This window comes from Tachysurus vachellii, chromosome 10 (genome assembly GCF_030014155.1).
Source record: "Tachysurus vachellii isolate PV-2020 chromosome 10, HZAU_Pvac_v1, whole genome shotgun sequence".
Classification (NCBI taxonomy): Eukaryota; Metazoa; Chordata; class Actinopteri; order Siluriformes; family Bagridae; genus Tachysurus; species Tachysurus vachellii.
In genome coordinates this window covers 13,170,481-13,193,190 of record NC_083469.1, presented here as the reverse complement: position 1 = coordinate 13,193,190, position 22,710 = coordinate 13,170,481, and the positions used below count along the sequence as shown (strand labels likewise).

At 38.3% G+C, this 22,710-nt stretch overlaps 2 protein-coding genes across 4 annotated transcripts; both read right to left on the bottom strand.

The window, feature by feature from the left end:
- Window positions 1–467: 467 nt before the first annotated feature.
- slc18b1 (solute carrier family 18 member B1) lies at window positions 468–6,531 on the bottom strand. 3 transcript variants are annotated; one of them, XM_060879397.1, is made up of 14 exons: window positions 6,312–6,531; window positions 5,786–5,901; window positions 5,613–5,708; window positions 4,925–4,998; window positions 4,151–4,241; window positions 3,753–3,909; window positions 3,216–3,352; window positions 3,010–3,111; window positions 2,746–2,837; window positions 2,560–2,655; window positions 1,894–1,968; window positions 1,706–1,799; window positions 1,566–1,615; window positions 468–1,475 (listed from the first exon to the last, which is right to left on the bottom strand). In XM_060879397.1, exons 2-14 carry the CDS (start codon window positions 5,897–5,899, stop codon window positions 1,388–1,390), a joined length of 1,266 nt encoding a protein of 421 aa, XP_060735380.1. In that variant the 5' UTR covers window positions 5,900–5,901; window positions 6,312–6,531; the 3' UTR covers window positions 468–1,387. The 3 variants fall into 3 exon arrangements, with proteins under 3 accessions (XP_060735380.1, XP_060735381.1, XP_060735379.1); XM_060879396.1 differs by having other exon boundaries at window positions 470–1,475; window positions 4,151–4,298; window positions 6,312–6,530; XM_060879398.1 differs by lacking the exon at window positions 3,010–3,111 and having other exon boundaries at window positions 4,151–4,298.
- Window positions 6,532–8,624: 2,093 nt separating this feature from the next.
- On the bottom strand, window positions 8,625–22,268 carry tulp4b (TUB like protein 4b). The gene is made up of 16 exons (XM_060879581.1): window positions 22,226–22,268; window positions 21,328–21,588; window positions 20,168–20,437; window positions 18,627–18,755; window positions 18,294–18,455; window positions 18,017–18,197; window positions 17,771–17,878; window positions 17,183–17,349; window positions 16,794–17,018; window positions 16,461–16,695; window positions 16,231–16,375; window positions 15,543–15,684; window positions 15,366–15,459; window positions 15,120–15,263; window positions 11,590–15,026; window positions 8,625–10,370 (listed from the first exon to the last, which is right to left on the bottom strand). Exons 2-16 carry the CDS (start codon window positions 21,346–21,348, stop codon window positions 10,254–10,256), a joined length of 5,577 nt encoding a protein of 1,858 aa, XP_060735564.1. The 5' UTR covers window positions 21,349–21,588; window positions 22,226–22,268; the 3' UTR covers window positions 8,625–10,253.
- Between the last annotated feature and the right edge of the window lie 442 nt (window positions 22,269–22,710).

The following is a 22,710-nucleotide window of genomic DNA, read 5'->3' as shown; positions in this document are numbered from 1 at the left end:
CATCATTTGCTTAATTCTAACAAAAACCTCTTTCTCTTATTGGACACCAAAAACCCAACATGTGTCTGACCTCACTAATATTCTTATGGTGTAAAGTAATTAAATCTCCACACCTCCATCACAGGAAGGAACCTTTGCCAAAAGAACGAGGCTGTTACTGAAGAAAAGGACACACCACCTGACTCTTACTTCATAGTTCTGATTTCATTGCAAATGCTAAAAAACAGGACACTTTCAACTATAGTTTAAGTTGTCTAAATAACGCTGATAGTTAGATATTTCATATAAGCAAATGATAAATAAGGTGTAAAGAATATTATGTAATTTAACCAAAGGTGAGTTAGTAGAAGTATTTAAACACGTGAATACAATATTATTTACAATCGAGTCTCTCAATGTAGATAGAAAAATAATCATTAAATCATACAATGTTTAAAAAAAAAACAATGTTCAATTTGTGGTTTTAAATACGGATGTGCTATTTATTCAGTCCACTACAAAGAGATAAGCTAGAGCTATACACTCACTGTGCATTTTATTTGGGACACCCTCCCATTCATGCAGTTATCAAATCAGTCAACACAATGTGGCAGCAACACAATGCAAAAAAAATCTTGTAGATAGGTCAAGGGTTTCAGTAAATGTTCACATTTAAAAAAATAAGGGAGGGGAAAAGTGCCACAGGGGCTGGTTGGAGTATTTCAGGAACTACTGAGCTCCTTTGAGCTAGAGTTTAAATAAAATGGTTTGAAGAACCCAAAAAAAAATAAAAAAAAATCAAGTGACTGTCAGTATTGACGAGAGAGGGACAGAAGGGAAAAACACAATCAGTTTCTACTCCTGTCCTCTGACCTCTCAGTTCAACAAGGCCTGCAAACCTACAACACATGATGTTTTTTACTTTATTCTGTGTAGCTCTAGAGATCAGCAGATTCTAAATAGTCAAAATCCATCCATCTAGTAACTACAACCATGTCGCCGTCGATGAGATCACGTTTTTCAACATTCTAATGCATGATGTGAAAATTAACCGAAGCTCTTGACCCGTTTCTGCATGACGTTATGCATTGTGCTGCTGCCACGTTTAGCTTATTAGATGACCGCATGCACAGACACTGATGATAAAGTGGACAGTGAGTGTATGTTTTGGAGTCCCAATAAGTTTCAAATAGAATAAACTTGTTTTTACAAATTAATAGCACCTGATTGTCCATCACAGATCTGGGGACTGTTCCCAAGTTACTTTCTAAAGCAGACATTTTCTGTGTTTTCTTAACAAGTATTATTAGTAAGAATTCAGTTTCTTTGACTTGGACATTATTTTTCCACATAGTGATGTGCCAATGCACAAATACCTTCAGATGAAGGTCTGAGGTTTGTGTACATATCAAACAGATGTTTCTGAAGATGAGCAGAGAAGTGGGGATTTTTCTCCAGAGTAGAAAATGCATTCAGCCATACTGATTTTCCAAAATCTGAAACATTGAAACAGTATCAGAGCCACATGGACTGAACCATTTGGGATAATATAGATGTCAGGATAATCCAAAAAGAAAACAAATTACCTTGACTTGCACATTTCTTCTTTGATTAAAAATAACAGTAGTAAAAATGCCTAGAGGGAATAAAAACCAATAAGAAATATTAATCATAGCTAATATTTTAAACATTTGACACAAATGCTGAAGCCATTCTTTATACTTACAGCAATAAAGGTGATCCCTCCTTGAAAACCTGCACCCCATTCAAAATTCAGTTTCTGGGTCATAAATCCACCAATAGTAGGGCCGAAGAACATCCTTCCACAAAATGAAGAGCAGAACAATTTAAAAAAAAAAAAAAAAAAAGGTGAGTAATCTTAAATGTTAAAAAGTTACGTCTGGTTATACGTACCCTGCTGACCACACAGCTGAAAACAGTCCTGACACTAAACCCAGCGTGCTTAAGCTATCTTCAAATCCGTTTTCACTAAATAAAAAAAAAGATCATTCATTCAATGATGGATTGCTGAAATAAATGGTTAAATAAATAACAAGCAAACATTAGAGGAAATTGTGTGTGTTGTATGTCGGCACAGAACAGACACGTCACTGACATTGTGATGCAAAAATCCCCTGAATCGTATGTAAATAAAGTTCCCCAAACTTCAGGATTTGTAAACATGGCTGGAACCCTTTTTCTTTGCTTGTTCCTCTGGAGAACTCTATGCATAATCTTATCAGAAAGTTTCTTTAGATTAAAGTCTTAAATTGAGCTAAATTTATATTTAGTAAAGAATCATTTCCAAAAAGCAATTGAGGAACAATTTGTTCTAAGAGTGTGTGTCACTATCAAACATCATGAACTGATCAGAAGGCTTTAACTCTACATTTTTCATTAAATGTGTCAGTCAAGATAAAATTAATACTGAGGAGTAAATCGTTGTCAAAAAAATGAAGCTTTTTACAACCAAAAAAAAGCATTAAAAAGATTCTGACTGAGTAAACTTGTTGCACCAACCAAATGAGTTAATAAACAAATAAATAAAATTAATGTTCATAACATAATCTGCTATCTTACTGTGCACAGATGAGCATCTCAGTGAAGGTAGGGATGCAGGTCATACACAGAGAAAACCCGATGACCACCAGCATGACAACAGTAAGCCAAAGATCACTATAAAATAAAAATCCTAGTCAGTCAGTAATTTAGTGTTCATTAGACATGAAGTTAACCTACTAACCACTTTATGTTTGAGACGCCTACTTCTCAATGTGAAAGACAGGAATGGGACCAAGTAAGCAAAAGCCAATTGCTGTTGCTATTCCTCCTATTGCCATCATCCACCTTCTGATGAACTGCATCAACACACAAACACACATCAAAGTATAATAAAACCTATAAGATAGAGCTGAAGGGATTTATTCAGGAACTCAGCACTGTAGTGATTTAACTTTACATCATTCTGTCTAGCACAAAACATTATCCAGTAAATTAACCTGTTCCACTTTAAAAAGAAAACTGGCTTACTGGGTACTTATCACTCAGTATCCCAAGGATAGGGGATGCAGCACCGTAGGGTAATGAGACGCCAACCATGAGCAGCCCCACAGATTCAGCACTTAGACCAAACTGCATGAAAATTATAATTTGACATTCACAGTAGGTGTTTTTTCTACAGACTGAGGCCGCAAGTGATTTCATATTGACTGAAGAAGTTTTTTGTCTGAAATTACCGCTTCCATGGCAAATATTGACAGAGTTGCGTCCAAAAAGCCGATTCCTGAGCTCAGTGTGAACACCACAAAGCAAATGAGCATCATCTTCACTCGTGAGCACAGTTTGAAGAAGGAGCCCTGTGAGGCAACCCCATCTGTGTGAGAAATATAAAAAAGTTACTCACTTGCCACTTTATTAGGAACATTTGTGCATTTTTACAGTCATTTAATAATCCAATCAGCCAATCATATTGTAGCAGTGCAATGCATAAAATCATGCAGATTTCACTTATTTGCTGTTGCCACATGACTGGATGAAATGATAGAGTATACAGATGTTCTTATTAAAGTGGCCAGTAAATGGATTTCTGCCTATTATATATGACTCAGTATACGTTATAATCATTCTAAATTAGCAGGGCGTGAGATAGCCTTAATGTTTGCACTGATTTATTCTCAGATTTAATTGACTAAACAGGCAGTGCTCAATGTCCAAACTGACACACTAAAACTCTGAACAAGGTAGAATCATACATTCATATAAAGTATACCAACCAAAGTTTGGTAAAATCCACATGATTAAGGGAACAGTCAAAAACAGGACACTTCCCAAAGCAATGAATGGAATTTCATATCCAAATGCATGATATATCCATCCACCCAAAGGTGGTCCCAGTATGAGTCCCAATCCTGTAAAAATCTCAATAAAGCCCTATAAAAAATAAAAAGATAAGAAATTGTTATTAACTAAAACACAGTTGTTGTTTTTTTTTAACTGTTTATGGTTTGAGCTCATGAGAATCTTATGCATATCTCCTATGGGATGTTTCACTTGTTCTCTAATACATTTGTGTAACTTCAGCCTAAATAGCACTATTGTCTACAAAATACAGGGCACAGTTATCTTCTAAATACCACAGTTGTTTTGGAAAAACACATTGTCTAAATCTCACCAGTATTGTTGCTATATTGTCAGGAAACACTTTTGCCGATACAGCAAAAGAGGATGTTACAGCACCAGCGAAGCCCACTGCATTAACAGACCTTATTACAAAACAGAGCACTATGAAGATGGTTCCATCAGGAGCTCTGTCTAGAAATCTGAGCAGTTGTTAGAAAGAAATACAAAAGCAACATTTTCTAATTATCAGCCTTAGTAAGTACATTATGTATTTCATTATAGGTCTTAAAAATTGTGAACATCATCCAAAGCAAAATGTGATTTTTGAACACCCCATTTCAGATTTAACACAATGCTTTTATAATAGCCTCCATTCTTCTGAGAATGCTTAATAGATTATGTAGTGTGGCATTCAGCCACCAGAGCATTAGTGAGGTCAGGAACTGATGTTAGGTGTGAAGGCTAAAGGTGTTCAGTGGTGTTGAGGTCAAGGCTCTTTGCAGGACACTAGAGTTCTTCCACTCCAGCCTTTGAAAACCATGTCTTCGTGGACCTTGCTTTGTGCACAGGGGCATTGTCATGCCAGAACAGGTTTGTGCCTCTCAGTTACAGTGAAGAGAAATTTGAATTCTACAGCATTTAAAGGACATCTATAAAACTGCACTTCCAACTTTAAGGCAACAGTTTTGGGAAGAACCACATATGGATGCGATGGTCAGGTGTCCACATACGTTTAACCGTATAGTACAAGTAGTTTACATTTGTTTACATGTTTAAAAGATGTCAAGAATGACAAACAGACTAATGAGATAAATTCAATACTCACCCAAAGACTATAGTAGTTAAGCCTGAAATTAACAGGCCTGCAATTATCATACATTTAGCCCCGATTTGCACAATCTACAATGCAAACAAAAAAGCATGGCTGTAAATAATCTGCATTTTAAATCATAATGTCTTAATTCAAGAAAATGTATAAACTACATTAAACTGTAGCTTTTCAAAACCTTTCACATGTAGTATATCTCATACACAGTTTGAGACAGTTTGTCAGTTTGCTATGCACACCCATAATGTAGCTATACATAGCTGGCTGCTGTTTAAAACCTATTTTATAGGTGCACTTTACAAGTATGTAGTTACCAAAAAAAAAAATCCCTCACCATTCACTTTACTATATAAAAAAAAAATGCACATATTACTACATCTACACATTCACCTGCACAGTTCCTTTACTAGTTGCTGGGATGGTTGAACATTAGAAATCTTATAATATAAATCTTACTCCTGATAATATTAATACCTTTACAATGATTTCACATACATAAAGTAACAATCCATACGTTTTAACATTTATTTAAAAGATGTAGACAGAGACAAAGGTACTATTTAGCCCCTATTTCATTTAAGAGTGTACGTTAAGTGTATATAGTAAAAGTGCATTTGTCTAATTATACAAAACTTCCATTGCACTTCTACACAAAGTGTAAAATTGAAAATGAGGAACAACTTACATATTTCCCCAAAATCAGTGATCCAACCAAAGTGAAGAAGGCATAGCATCCAAATATTAACCCAATTATTGCTTGGCTTACTCCTTTTCTCTCTGCCTACAAGAAATGCAATTCATATTAAAATCATTTCACATCAGTTAATAGGAGTTAAAAGTTAGAGTTAGAGTTCTTACTTCAGGTGGGAAAAATGGTCCTAATATTGAATAGCATATCATTGAGCTGAAGTTTATGGATGCCATTGCAATTAAAGTAAATAGCTGTTGTCGACTCATCTTCGAGAGAGACATGTCTGAGAATGCAAAACAAAAGAAAAGGTGGAAAAGCGTCATTAAGATATGATATATATATATTATATATATAATAAATTTATATAGATTTATAATAAATAAATCAATCTTACTGATATATAAAATTATATACACACACATTATATATATATATAGATAGATAGATAGATAGATAGATAGATAGATATAAATTTAATTAAAAAGAATTATATATATATATATATAGATATATAGATATATAGATATTTAGATAGATAGTTAGATATATAGATATATAGATATAGATATATAGATAGATGATAGATAGATAGATAGATAGATATGTTAAGACACTGATTAATCAAAAAATTTAAATTAAATTTCATTAAACAACTGCAGGTTACTTTATAAGTTTGTTATTTACAGTACTTACCTGTACTGGTGTATGTCTCTCCGTAGTCAGCATTAACACTGTAATCAGTCTGAACTCAACTCACCTCCTTCTGAGGGAAACTGTGTAAAAGCTGTAAAAATCCCCAAGCTGTGCTCCGACTAACCCGCCCCTTTCTGCCACATGAACCAACGCAACTTTATCTGCTACATCACAGGTTGTACACGTTATAGTAGATGTCCTGCTCTGCCCCTGGGCTGGGATCTTAATGACCCGAGTAATTGGATCAGATGTATTGACTGAATGAATGATTATCAGGACTTTCTTCTTTTTTTTTGGTTCGTAAAAATGGTGTGAATATTATATTATATATAATGGTGTGAATTATATCGTTTTTAGATTTCTAATAACTCAAATAATCACTCTTTACAACCGGAGTGAGCAGAAAAGCATCTCAGAGGTTCTCATAGTCGGATGTGTTACAACAGGAAGACCACATCAGGTTCCACTCTTGTCAACCAGGAACATGAATCAGAGTTCATCATGTGCACAGACTCAGTGAAAGTGGACAGTTGAAGATGGCTGTGATTATGTTCTTTCCAGCAGCTTGCACCAATCTGACCATTTCCAGCAACAGAACTGTAAAACCCAAAGTTTTTTCTTTTTTTTTTGTACCATTCTTTCCAAACCCATTGCTGCCACATGATTGGTTGATTAGATAATTGTAGGAACGTGTACACGTTCCTGATGTGTACATGACTCATTGATTTATTGCTCTATTTTGCTCTCTAGTGGAATATCAGAGATTCGGGCTCTTCTATTGTCTACAAGATTATTGTTAATAATTAACACAACAATTCATATGCAGTTTTTTATTGCAAGGGAAATACAAAAACCTTTTTTTTTTTAGAAAGTAGGCGGGGCTTACCGTGTTCATAGGTATGACACATTCTTTGGAAGACTCTGATTGGTTGTATAGTAGCGCTTTAAAATATGTTTACTTATAAGCCTTCACTATGTCTCTATGTTAAGATGTTTGAGGCTATATCATGTAGAGATACATAATAGGGGTGGGCGATTATTTCATTTCCATAGGGGGGACATTCACCTGTATTTATTGTAATCAAAATAAACCACGTTCAAGATTTTAACAAAACGCCAAAACTCAGGACAGTAATGTTCTATTCAATGATTTAAATAGTTTTTCCATATGAACAACTTCTCTGTTTGTTTTCTCATGAATTGAGAAAATATCTCATTGTATTGGTATATTCATTATTACGCTGCATATTATTCATCAGATAAGTGAACACAGTGCCATCTAGTGGCTTGCTTGAGTAGTTAAAAGAGCATCTACCATATGGTTAAGTGAAATGTGTTCAGGGGCCTATGATGGGTCAATTGGTGGACACGTCGAGTCAATTGGGGGGTTAGGGTTAGGCCAAAAATCTCCAACACGGCACAGAAATGTCATAGAGACAAATGCTATAATTTCTGCTCCTATGATATTTTGGGTAAGTTTCTGAGATGTTAACGTATCTCTAAATGCCATAGAGGCAGATATTGCCCCATATATTATACATTTCTTCTCCTTCATTTTCTCCTCTGCTAAAGAAACTCTTAAGCCTCTTAAAAGTCCTCCTCACTACTCCTAACACTTTTGATCCATTTTAAGGGTTAAGATGCTTTATGAATAACTTTTATCTTTACTAAGATCTTCTCTTTAATTCTAAGGGGATTTGCCCACATTTCTAAGAATTTTCTTTTCTTAAATTTCGTCAGTAGGAGAAACACTTTGCACTAAGAATTTTCATGAATATGGTCCCTGGACTGTTTCCCATACCAATCACTGCCCTGGCTCTCTCATACAGTATATGTATTTTGCACCTTGGGTCCAAGAGAAACTTTATTGCATACTGTACACTGTAAATTGGCTGTGATGACAATAAGGATCTATTGGATCTGATTATATTCCACCGCACTAATTTTAGTTGTTTAATTACATTTTGGTGTAATCTGAACAACATTTATTAAGCCTAATATGGAGCGTACGTGTCCACTGTATACCCATTTTGAATGACATTTTCAAGAATATGCTTTTCATCAATTCAAGCTCTTCCAATTGATTGCCATTCTAAGAGTGTGTACTCCAAACTGTACACCTTATTGATCTTAAGCCAAGGTATATAGTATGGTTGAACATCCCATAAAACAAACAGAAATAATACCAATAGCAAACAGGCATTTGTGACTTAAATCACCAAACAGTTCTTCAAATCAACTTTTTCTGTTAACTAATATGCCTTCTCTTACCCTTCCACACACATTCTAATGCATGAGAAAGCAGAGTTAATATTACAAGCTCATCAAGGTTTATTGTACATTACAATAATAAAGCATAGCACAATTAAAGCCTCACATTCCACACAATTCAAACTGGGCCTGAATACTCTAGTATAACAGATTAGAAATTGCTCAGTTTGCAAATCATCAAAGCATATACACCAAAACAGGAGAATGATCATATCAACCATCGTCTGTCAACACAGATACTCTCAGCAAACTTGCATCCAAAATAGAAAAATCAACACAACAGCTCAAATTATATAAGAAAGCAGAGTATTGTTTATATATACTATGTATGTATATATAAAATACAATCAACAGATTTTTTTCACTGATTTGAGTCAATGTATGTAGGGCCAACTGGATTTTGTCCTGACTGACGGTGTGATACTCCAGCGCTGCTACATAAAACAAATCTTGATCTTAGCTTCTATAAAGGTGAAGATAAAATGCCAGACCAAGTCTAATAAAAGAAATGCTAAGGTCATGAAAAGTCAATCACACTTATTATTGAATCAAGACATTTCTTCTACAAACCTAAAAAACACCAATTTTTTTTGTATTACTTAAATGAGAAAATGTGTGTCCCATCCGGAAATTTTGCCGTCATATATTCAATTCTATTATCCTGCAGGTGGTAGTAAATCTATGCCAGGTCTACTTTCAGGTCTAGGTTTCATTTGTACATTACAATGCCAAATTAATCATATACATTTAGACTGTCAGAGATTTCTGATAAATGTAACAGACCAAATTTTGAACATATTGTCCAAAATTCATATTTCAGTGAAAAGCATGTGGACATGTGGTGAGATGTAATGAAACGGGTGGTATCATTTTATAAATCTACATATTACAGTAATTCAAATATTATTTAACACCGCTTGATTCATTATCAACATCTATTTATGTTTTATAGTGATAAAAAAAAACTGCTGCCACAGTTACAAAGGATGATGATGAAATGAGAGTAATTAAAAAAAGGCAAGAAATCAATTAAACCTGCAATGAAATGTTGAGGTTAATAGTAATAATGCCTGATTCATGTTATAATCACACATAAATGAGATACAATTGACAGAACAGTCAAAATAACTTCTACTAATAAAGTCAAAATAAAGTTGTTTTAAGTCAGGGCAATATCCCCATTAGTACATCATATGTAAAATTCGTATTACCACTCACGCTTGAAAAACAACCTGCAGCAAAAATTCTCAGTAAGGGAATCCCATAGTCACAGGGTAACTAAATTGGCATAGGTTTGCATGCAAATCATTGTTTAGCCTTTCATATATTAATGTTATGAAACATATACACACACTAAAAGAAAAATCAAAACTTGAAACTGATATTTACTAGCTTTAATCAAGCACTGGTCCTGTATTCTTTCTACCACTTCTTTTTTTTCTTCTTCCCCTAAAGTTAACAAAAGAACAATTATTTCAACCACTCTGTACCTTTTTCCACTTTCAAGTATTCCATGTTTCTGTCAACGTTCCTCTGACTGTTACCTTTACACCCTGGCCCAACACAAGCAGTACCATATTTTTCAACGCAATATAATGCGTTGTCCATTGTTATTCACAATACATAATCAGTAAATTGTGTTGTCTTGCCCAAGATGTCTATTAATGTCTTTTATTTAAGCCTCTGAGTGACATTGGCCAATGCGACAGCAAATGCTTGCACAGCTGAGAATGGATACTGAAAATCCAGGATGTATGCGTTTCCATCGATTCTGCCAAACTGCATTACCTGTAACAAGATATCAAAGTTATTCACAGCAAAACTGAAAATGTTTAATATGGTTAACATTTAATAATGCTTTGAACAAAACCCCATGCCCACTTCATTTTGAATGGTTAACAATATATGGCTGAAATATTGTCCATCAAGATTTAATGGCTCTGTGAAAAGTTTAAAAATGTGACAAATTTAACAGATTTTCCTTGCTGAATACAAATAATGTCTTCACATTTGTCTTCTTTCCCATTCTCATCTTGCCTAGAATTGTGAAAGTAGATTAAATTATGGGAAAATATTGTCCTGTAATCTGTTGGTTCTTGATATATTGGAGTGTGGCATAATAAACAAAGAGCAACAAGCATAGAGCATAACAGAGATGGGAAGAAAGCAATCAGGGTAGGTTATGTAAAGAAGTACAAAAAAAATTTATGTAAGTAACCATAATTATATGTCTAACTGGAGAACTGCTGGGACATCTTGGTCCCTCGGGTTAAACAAGAACAGCCAGAGCTGAACTGTGTGATAACGGGTAGCTTTAAAGTCTACGCAAATGAGGTCATAGTCATTCGTTCATTCATCTTCTACCGCTTATCCGAACTACCTCGGGTCACGGGGATGACCTATCAGGCGTCATCGGGCATCAAGGCAGGATACACCCTGGACGGAGTGCCAACCCATCGCAGGGCACACACACACACACACTCTCATTTACTCACGCAATCACACACTAGGGACAATTTTCCACAGATGCCAATCAACCTAGGTGTGAGGCGAACGTGCTAACCACTAAGCCACCGTGCCCCCTGAGGTCATAGTCATACTGTGTTATCTGTACTTGCCATTGTGCAAAATGAGCACATAAAAAGAATCAATTAGTTTAGAATGAAATCCCACATGTCTTTTACTTATAGAGCCATGTTTACATCAGTAACCATATATGAACAAAATAAATATGGAGAAAAAAAAAATATATATATATATATATATATATATATATATATATATATATATATATATATATATATATATATATATATATACATATATATATTGTTCATTGTGACATGGATCTTGTGATAGCATCTTTTAACTGAGAAGATAATTTAACAAATAATCAGTTTTGATTTTAGGTTGCCTATTTAATTTCTGAAAACTGCTAAATAAAACAGACTGAGACTGTAGTATAAAACAATAAAGACAAAGGAAATAAGGAAAAACAAAGCCTTACTTGTCGCCCATCCAGCTCAATCTGAAAATTTTTGGCTGATTCCTGTGTAACTCTTCCACCAAAGTCAAGCTGGTAGACTTGGGTGGCTTCATTCCACAATGGCTGTTTGTTCGCCATGACATAAACAAAGCCCTGACTGCCAAGGCTCCGATCTTCTCTCTCATTTGCCTTGCGGCACTTAATCTCCTCCAGTTCATTTGCTGTGCGCAGGCTGCGTTTGCTCTTCCAACCTTTCTTGCTGCTCTGGCTTTGATTCATTAATTCATCACCACTAATGAACAGTTCAGGTTCACTTTCAGAGCTGTCTTGGAACTCATTTGTGGTCCTGCTCAGCTTTTTGGCCTTGTTCAGTTGCTCCTTTTGTCCTTTAGGCTTCTTTTTCTCTCTGCCACCAAGCCTTGGGCTAGCAATGAGAGAATTGAAATCGGCCAGAGTGCGGCCTTCCTTTTTGGATTTACTCTCAGAAACAGTAGACATGCCAGCCTCCTCTGCCCTGCTGTCGAGTCTTTTGCGACTTTTTTTGCTGAACCTGTCTGACCCCTGTTGTACCGGACTCTCATTAAGTGAGGACTGTTCCTGAAAACTGTCACCGGAGTCAGCTAAAACCTCTGAGGTGCTTTGGTGAGCCATAAGTTCAGCTGGAGGAGGAGGAGGAGGGAGAGGAGGAGGAGGGGGTGGTGGTGGTGGAGGAGGAGGTGGAGGTGGTGGAGGTGAGAGAATGGGCTTCTCCAGACTCTGATGCATTTTACTTGGTAGAGTTGCTGAGTGGTCCTGCATAGGAGGGCAAGCACTGTATGTGCTCCATGGATGTAAGGTCATTTGATGAAGCTGAAGGTTGGTGCATGAACTGGCTCCAGGATACATGGGGGGGAGTGGGCAACAGGGCAGACTGGCCATATTATTTGCATATCCAGGGGGCAAAACAAGAGCTGGATCTTGTTGGCTAAATGGAATTGATGTTACCATGTCACTGGGGATGCATGGCTGTGGAGTACTTTGCAGTGACTGAAACTGAGGACCACTGTGGCCCACACCAGGGGGAAAAGGTGAAAGGGAAAGCTGATAAGTTGACGGCAGGGTCATAGAACTGTGACTAGAGGGAGGTTTTGTTGAGAGGACAAACGGCAGTCGAGTTATGTCTAAGTGCTGTGCTTGGCTGAGTAAAAGATGGGGTGGTTTGTGAGGTCCTGGTGGGCTAGTCAGCATATTTTGATCCTGGGACATCCATATTTGATCTGAAGGAGGAGATTCCCACTGGTAAGGTGGTGGCCGCTTCACTGTTAAACCAACATCTCCGAGAGCTAAATGGCGCATTGATTTTTCCAAGTGGCACTGCTGGTTTAGAGTCTCGTCTTCAGTAAAGGCAGAGTTGATGTACACTGTCCTGTCTCGACTATTATCAACTGGGCTCAGTAGGTTATAAGAAGACTGTGAAGCCAGAGTTGAAGCACTTTTAGAGTGCACAATTATGGTACTGTGTTGTGCCCCTTTGCCAGGGGGAAAATCTTGCCGCACTACAGTCCCCCCTGCAATGCCACTGCTGTTACTTCCACCACCACTGACACTTACACTTGTGCTGCTGCTGTTACTGCTGCACTGAGTGCAAGTGTACAAAGCTGTGGGGATCCTGGGCTGGTAAGAAAGTGCAAGGGCACTATTAACTTTAGATTTGCTTGGTAGAGTTCTCGATGTATCCACCATTTGAGGAACCTTCAGAGAATTTTCTCTGCGATCCCGTCGCAGAGTAGCATGGATCAGACTACTGTCGATCCTTTGTGTTGGACTCCTATTTACATTAATCTGATTAGCAGGGTCTGGGTATGGTGGAGGATCTCCACTTGGTATGGAATATCGAGGCACTGAAAGGCGACTGAGAGTGGCTGAGCTATAAGGAAGCTGGACCTTCTTATTTTCAGAGGAGGTAATTTTCAATGTAGCCGAACTGCCCATTCCTTGCAAGCCATAGGCATTCTGGTTTCGTATAAGACGTCTCCGTGGGCGACACACCTCCTCTACATTTCCACTGCTGTCAAAAGTTGTTATCCTTTCATATCCAAGAGGTGTTGGGTACTGGATGCTCACTGGGTGAAGAGAGAACTCATCTTTAGATAGGCATGGGTCTGCTGACAGTGTGTTATTGTTCTCACTGTTACCAATTAGACCTGGCTGGACAGGGGGCCCTGCTACAGCTGCAGATACCACTGTGCCAGGGTATGGCGGTGGAGGATTCATTTTACGCATTTGAATTTCAAGAGAGTTGTCATTTTCAATAAATGACTGTGGTCTAGAAGGGACTTTCAGAGTGTGTGTTTGCTCTGCTCTTTCTGATGGTTGGTCTGGGTGAGAAATTGCAGGCATCATCTGGAGCTGATGCATGGAAATAGTGGCGTACCCTGAAGGTGGAGGTGGTAGAGATATTTGCATCTTGAGCTGTTGCTGCATTTGTTGATGCTGTCTTTGCATCTGTTGTTGTTGCTGCTGCATTTGTTGATGCTGTTGCTGAAGCTGTTGTTGCTGCTGTCTCATTTCTTGAATCTGTTGACGAATTTGTTGCTGCTGCTGCTGCATTTGCTCGTGTTGGATATGCATCTGATGCTGCTGCTGTTGCATTTGCTGATGGTGGTGTTGGACTTGTTGCTGATGTATTTGCTGTTGTAATTGCTGCTGTTGCAGTTGCTGCTGTTGCAGCTGCTGCTGTTGCAGCTGCTGCTGTTGCAGTTGCTGCTGTTGCAGTTGCTGATGATGTTGCTGCTGCTGTTGCAGTTGATGCTGTTGCAGTTGCTGATGATGTTGCTGTAGTTGTTGTTGCTGTATTTGATGATGCTGTTGCAGTTGCTGTTGGTGCTGCTGTTGTATGTGCTGTTGAATTTGTTGATGATGCTGAGTTTGCATTTGTTGTTGGTGCTGCAGATGCTGTTGATGATGTTGCATTGGTTGTTGGTGCTGTTGCTGTGTTTGCTGGTGTTGTTGTAACTTCAGATGCTGCTGTTGTGTTTGTGACTGCTGCTGATGTTTTGATGCTTGATGATGATCTTCTTGTTGCTGTTGCTGCTGACGTTGTGGCTGATGAGGTTGTGGTGGCAAATGATGTGGCGGTGGTGGAAGTGTTCCATTCAAACCCAGGTTACCCATTTCAAGACCACTAAAGATAACCTGTCCAGGACTAGAGTATCTTGCTGGCACAGTGTACTGTGCTGTCACATTGTCTGCACTATGATCAGGAACTGCTGCCTTTGCTGCGGCTGCAGCAGCAGCAGCTGCTGTGGCAGTGGGATTGGTCAGGACATCAAGCTGAATATTCTGATTTGCCAAGAGAGACTGTACAAGACCTATGCTCTGTGTGGGTGACATGGCTTGAGCAGGACTATGTATTGGAGCAATGGGAATATTTACTGTGCAGGGAGGATTATCACCCGACACCCCTGAAGGGCCCATGACTAAAAAAAAAAATAATGGTACCACTGGATTAATACTTCCTACTCACAGACATTTAATTATTCATACGTTAAATATATTCTTAAAATATTTACCTGGTAAATCATCTTCATCTTCGCTAAACACATTGGGATTGAAGACCGGTAGGCTCATGAAGTCTAGGGAAATCTTACGGACCTCTGGTAGATAGATTGTCATCTGACGTGGTTGTAAGTGTAACAAACTGGTTTTGTAGATTACTAGCAGACATAATAAATATAAAAGCACAGATGATACACTATCACTGATAAAGTGTACTATGTGCAGAACAATTCAAAACATTTTTGAGAAAGATTTCTTACCTGCTCCTAAATTTGCTGGCAAAAAAGAAGCAAGTCCAACAATCTTAAACTTTGTACCCCAAATGTTAGAGGTGACTTGAGCCAGATAATTATGCTGGAAAGTAAACATAGTCAAGGGTTTAAAAGTGTAGTTATGACCAGACACAATTAAAAAAAATAAAACTTAAATTTTAATACCTCACTTATTGCATCCACTGGAAACTCCCTTCGAGTGAGACTTGGAGACCGTATAGTAGCTTTCTTTGGTAATCGTGGAGACCTGGACAATTCTTGGGATGTTTGGGCAAGTTTGGGAGACTTTCTTGATTCCATATTGATTCTAATTAATAAAACAGAATAATGACAGTAATGTTGTCTGTGTGGTACTAAGGGTTCAGAATATACATATTTGAGATAACAAAATAAAAATAATAAGAAGAAAACATTAAACTATTCTACTTATATTGTACTTAATATTATCTTGTCTCTTAGAATTCTAATAATTGATTATTATTTGATTACTACTTGATTATGAGAGGCAGTCATGGCCTAATGGTTAGAGAGTTTGACTCCTAACCCTAAGGTTGTGCGTTCGAGTCTCGGGCCGGCCACGACTGAGGTGCCCTTGAGCAAGGCATCGAACCCCCCCAACTGCTCCCTGGGCGCCGCAGCATAAATGGCTGCCCACTGCTCCGGGTGTGTGTGTTCACTGCTCCGGGTGTGTGTGTGTTCACTGCTGTGTGTGTGTGCACTTTGGATGGGTTAAATGCAGAGAATGAATTCTGAGTATGTTTCACCATACTTAGCCGTATGTCACGTCACTTTCACTTCACTTACTACTTGATTACTATTTGACTATTTAATGGTTGTAATCACAGCCCTTTACCTTGGAAGTTTGGGGGACCTGTTTCCTCTAGAAAGTTTAGGTGATTTCCTTTCGACCCATTCATCACTTAATTCGATGTCACTAGAGTCAGAGCAGTTGCAGCTGTCAGTCATGTAGGATAACATACCATTTACGCAGACCTCATCTGAAATTCAATCAGGAATGGTTACAGAGCATCCATCACCATACATGGCATACTAAAAGACAGTGAATACGTATTTAAACTCTACCTGTCTTACTGTCCATTTTGGGGTCCATTATAACAAACTCTGGACGCAGTTTGCTGATACGACGGCCTTTAAGGATAGGCACCAGACCTCCCAAGTGCTCTAAATAGAGGGTATAGCATGGCCCTCCAGCCTCTGGATTCTCTTCAGCACGCTTCATTGTACAATGCAATCTCTCATTTCCAGCTGTGGGGTAGCTAACAAAGTCACGAATGTTGTTTGGATCAGGAATAGGAGGCTGTCGATAGAAGATGCAGACCAGAATTTAATTATTCTTACTTGGTGTCGCTTTAGATAATTCCTTTTTGTTGGGATATTTTATACATTATTAATTACCTTGATGGTTGGGATGAATGCACTGGTGACGTAGGAACAGAGGAGAGATGGCATATTCAGTTTGCTTACATCTCTCTCCTCTCTTAGGGCACTGGCTATGCCCTGCTGGCACAGCAGCTGGAGGCTGGCCACTCTGTGCTCAACCCTTACAACATACAGTGCTGGCCCACAAGCCAGAAACAACCGTGAGTCCCTGTGGCCCCAGCATATAGTTGTGATGGGCCGCTGAAATTAGAATAGCCCAACAGCATTTGAATACTGATCCACCAAAGACGCTGACACAGTGAATATTATTTATTAGTTCATATCTTTTGTGTCCATATGTTATGTTTATAGATTTTTATCTGAGTTTGGGAGACATGTTCAATGATATGTGAATGAAAGTTGACCTGTGCAGGTGTTTCCAAAGTATATATATGTTCTCCTTGGACATTGTAGAACTTGACTAGAGCATTTCTCATCATGGAGGAACAGGCTGAGTCAGATGGCAGCCCATGTCTCTCCATTCCAGCTACAGCTAATAAGTCTCCCTGAGAGCACCACTGCACCTCCACATCTGTATTACAGAAACACACAGATTTTTTTATATATATATATATTTATTCATTCATTCATCTTCTACCGCTTATCCGAACTACCTCGGGTCACGGGGAGCCTGTGCCTATCTCAGGCGTCATTGGGCATCAAGGCAGGATACACCCTGGACGGAGTGCCAACCCATCGCAGGGCACACACACACACTACTCACTCACTCACACAATCACACACTAGGGACAATTTTTCCAGAGATGCCAATCAACCTACCATGCATGTCTTTGGACCGGGGGAGGAAACCGGAGTACCCGGAGGAAACCCCCGAGGCACGGGGAGAACATGCAAACTCCACACACACAAGGTGGAGGCGGGAATCGAACCCCGACTATATATACTGTATATATATATATAAAATATATATATAACCTATCATGGTCTTTTACCTTTTAGTCCTGAGTGGATAATATTAGGTGAAAGGTCATCGTAGTTGTTCATCAGACTTATGTCTCCAGATATGAAGCTTACTGTGAGAAGGGGCTTCACATTACGTGCTTCCAAGAAAAGACAGATTTAGACTGATTAGTGACAGAAACAGATCTGCCAGGTATATCAGTTACGAACATCAACAAAAACACTGATGGAATATATTTTATTAATAATCACTTTAACATGGAAGACTACAGTATTACCTTGACTTGGGGCGTTGTCATCAGAATCTGTATCACTCTCACTGCTGTCTTCCACCAAGAAATCAGGGCAGTTCCAGGACATGCCCACAATGCCATCTGACTCATGTAATAGAACATGAGCAAGCATCCGACCATGACAGTCCATTACAATTACTTGCCCATCTGCTGTTCCAAACAACACCTGTGTACACAGAGTGATGTATCCTTATCATTTATATACACCCAACAGGTGGTAAATGGATTCATTACATGTCATATATTCTCTGTAATGCATTACCTGTTGGTCATCAGGGGTCCATATTCCACAGGTGATTTGGCTCTCAAGGTTGATCTCAGATGACCAGTGCCTCTGGCCACTAACTGAGCCCACCAAGACAAATCCATCTCTGTAAGCAATCAGGGCCTGAGTTCCATCATGGGACCAGGTAAAGTCACTTACCTACCAGACACATCAGAAAACATTAATACACGCCAAACTTCTTAACACCCATAATAACAAAACATAAAATTATTTCTTTATTAGTGGCATTTTATAGTATATACACAACTGTTGTTGTGTAATCATGATGTTAAAACTGAGAAAGAGCAGGATGGTGATATAACACATTACCTGAGCCCCCCGATCATTAACCAGCTCCACAGACCATCGCCCCTCATACTGTATCCACACAAATATCCCCCCTTCCATGTCACATGTAGCAAGCTTTTGAAACGGCTCATTCCAGCGGACAAGGACAACCTGCGCAGACACAGTTAACTCTCACATCATAGTTTTAATAAGATCTATGACTACATACAGTGGATGTAGAATGTCTATACACCCCTGTTAAAATAGCAGGGTTTTGTGATGTAAAAAATGAAACCAAAATAAATAACAGCCCCCTTATTGTCATTTTACAATTTGTTAATCAGGTTTAGATCCGAGCTCTGACTCATAAACTTTATCATCATCTTCTGAAGCCATTATTTGGTTGACTTGTATTTGTGCTTTTGGTCATCAACACACCTGAAGTTGAAATTCAAGTCTTTATCTTCAGATGTCTAACAGAGACCTGCAGATCAAAACAGACTGGTATATAGAGCTATTCATGATTATTTCAATCTTGACTAAAGCCTCAGCTGAAGACATGCATCCCCATAGCATAATTCTGCCAATCACATGTTTCATACCAGGTATGGTGCTCTTTTTTGCAATAAGCTGTCTGGTTATTGTACCAAATATATATTTTAGAATTATGTCCAAAACGTTTTAACATGTTTTGCCACATGGCTTTAGCTAATTTAGATGTTATTGTATATTTTTTATAGACTTGCAGTTTATTTTTTTCAGAAAGAGCTTTGGTCTTGCCACCCTGCCCATAGCCAAGACATGTGAAGACTATGAGAGATTGTTGGCACATACAGGGAGTGACCAGTATTTCCAGATATTCCTGCAGCTCATTCAGTGTTGCTATAGGTTTTTGTGCATCCTCCGTATGACGTTTTCATCCTGTCCTTTTGGCAATGTCACTGTGTTGACCCATTTTCTCCACTTCTTTCTCTACGTTGTTCCATAGTCCATGTAATACCTCTGAATTTTTTTTTTTTTTATATCCATGAGATATACATCTCTCCTGATCAAAGTCTTCCAACAATGAGTACATACCTTGTAAACTGTTTTTGGGGACCATAATCAACAGTCAAATAAAAGTGAGAAGACAATCATACAGGAAAATCCTACATAAAGTGTGGATCTTTACTGGCAATTAATCAGAATCATTGATGGTGTATGATAACTGCTTTTGAACATGAGCTTTAATGTCACTGGTTAATTCTGAGCACAGTCACATGCCCGATTATAAAAGGGCATGCAAACTTGTGCACCTAGGTTATTGTTTTTTTCCCTTTTACTTTCCCCCCCAACAAAGCATGTTTATTTGTGATTTCCTTGAATTTGGTTGTTTGCTATATCACATTACAGGTGGAACAGTTGTGACATAACAGTTGGCTTATTTTATACATCATTTGAAATTTTAACAGGGGTGTGTAGACTTTTTATATATCTGTGCATTCATATTTATGTTCTAAAATATATCCCTGTTAAACTGCTAATACATTACCTTACAAAATACAATGAAGAGGATTTATCAAAGGCAAATATGAAGTGCAAACCTCACTGTTGTGGCCTCTTAAATTGAAATTAATTCTCTGCGGAGTACTCCTGTCCCTCCTGCAGTGACTGGAAGTGAAAGTCACTCCAACAACACCCCTAGCATTTCCAGTGGCCAGCCAACCTTCCTCATAGTAGCGTCTTCTGCACACTGGCTTTTCCTTCTCACTTTTGGGAACCCTTCCTTTCCATGAGAGGCAGAGGATGTTGGAGTCACTGCAGAGGACAGGACCATGTTCCACTGCTGCCAACATCCCTACTGAATTGCCAGGCTATATAGAAAGGAAGAACGTTAAGTTGCCTATTGTTCAACATTTAATTTAGATTGTGCTGAAACAAGACACAATTAACTTAAGATTCATCTTAAACTTGCATAAGATCAATTTCTATATATAGAGATTTCCTCATTGGGATTGGATTTATGCTAGTTTTAAGTAAAAGAGAAGAAACAAGTATAAATCCAAGGTTGATCTCAGAATGTTTACTTTTTTAAGCACATTATACTCACATTATTTTGTACCCTCTAGAGCAGAGGGTCCCAACCATGGTTCTAGGGTACCTATCGTTTTCCCTGCTCAAACACACCTGAATAAACTAATGAACTGATAACGCTGAATGAGCTGTTAATTCAGAAAAAAACAGTACAATTTGCAGTAGGGGGTAATCCAAGACCAGGGATATGGAACCCTAATGCTCTAATGCATTGGTTCTCAACGTGGGGGTCCGGGGAAGCTTTGACTAGGGGCCTGTGATATAATCAGTAATAATATTTCTTTAGTTTTTATAATTACAATCTTATTTTTCTGATCAATTATCAGAATTGACTTAATATCAAACCTCAATATCTCAAACACAAGTATGCACGTTTGACGTACAGTATGTACGCGTTTGAACAACGAATTAAAATTGTACCGAGGTGGTCTGAAATAATTTTACGGTTCCCTGACTGCAAATGGTTTGAGAACCATTGTTCTATAATACACCTAAGTATCTGCTTACCTCTAAACTCTGTTTAATCTAATCCATGTTCATGCAATCGAGTGATACCGACAGATACGTTTGTATACACTAGACCGTAACTTAATGATAAACTGATAAGAAAGCAACAGTGTAAGAAACCTTTTGTGCATTAAAATGTAAGCAGCGAGCAGAACACACTCACCTCTTCATAGTCCCTGGACATTATTAGTCCGAATCTCGTAATTGAAAGATTTTTCCATTTCGCTGGGGATTAAAAATGCGTTGCAGCACCTGATGAGTCTATACTTATTCTATTCGTACAGACCTATTTGTGATTAAGGTTCTGAAATATCAGGCCATCATACTGGATGTCATCAGATGTAGTGATTAGATTTCTGTAAAAATGGATCATTCACACATAGGAAGAAATCCTTAGAGATGTCACTTTGACAGTCCAGGTTTTCTGTGGGGAAAATGATGGAGGTTAGAACAAAGGCTTATGGCACCTGTAGTGTTGTGTAATGTATCTGTTATAATACATCATGACATTTTTTTTTAGTTCTCTCCACTGAACTGAGCTCTTATCTGGGAGCAGCTTCGCTCTCACATTAACGCTATTTTACACGGCATCACACTCGACTTGATGGATTTAATCGCTGATTTAACGGAAGGCCACAAACGTGTAGAGCACAGAACGGTGCTGTGAGCGTGTAGATGAAGCGGAGCAGATGAAGGATGAGGGCGGTCTGATTCACAGCCGTCATGGCAACAGGGATGCGATGATCACTGAATTTTAATGACATCCCATCATCGTGTCCTGTGCGTTTGTGTAAACCTTATGCTATTAAATCATACACGTTTTTATTACACATCAAATGCTATTCTGTAGGTGTCTGGTTTATTTATAACAACACACGACTATATAAGGCCTAAAATTCAGTCCATATCTAAAGCGCAATATGTGTTTCACCCACATTTCACGTCTTCAACGGATCACTAAGTAAAACAACGCATTTTGGAAAATATCATCGTTTTACGGCTGGTGTATACGACTATTATATTATAATAATAATCCCCGATGAATTTACAAGCAAACTCACCTTTTCCGAACCGCTTTCAATGCGCCTTAAGGGGTTGCCAGTTCAGCTCACTGAAGTACCGACGATTGAACAAGGGAACAGGAAAATATCCGTCGAAGGAAAAGAAAAAAAAAGGAAACTGGAGCAACAAGCAACCAGACGAATGAGGAGTTTCAGACGTGGTCAAGGCAACCCGCGCTCTGACGAAACGACGTATGAGAGATCACGTGACCGGGCAACCCCATCTAGAGGGAACGTCTTAGAATTGGCACTGCAATGGACAGGGAGAGTCTAGTGATGGGGAAGTGGCTTTTCCTACCTTATCCAGGCTAATGAGATATCCCAAGAAAGATCCATCAGACATCATTGCTCTACATACCGACTTGTAGCTGAGAGATCTTTAGATATTTATCCTTCACATGCAGGAAATTAATGTCCCCTTAAATTGCTGTAGTCATTAAAAATATGATTTCATTTATTATTTATCTGACATTTAAAAAAGATTG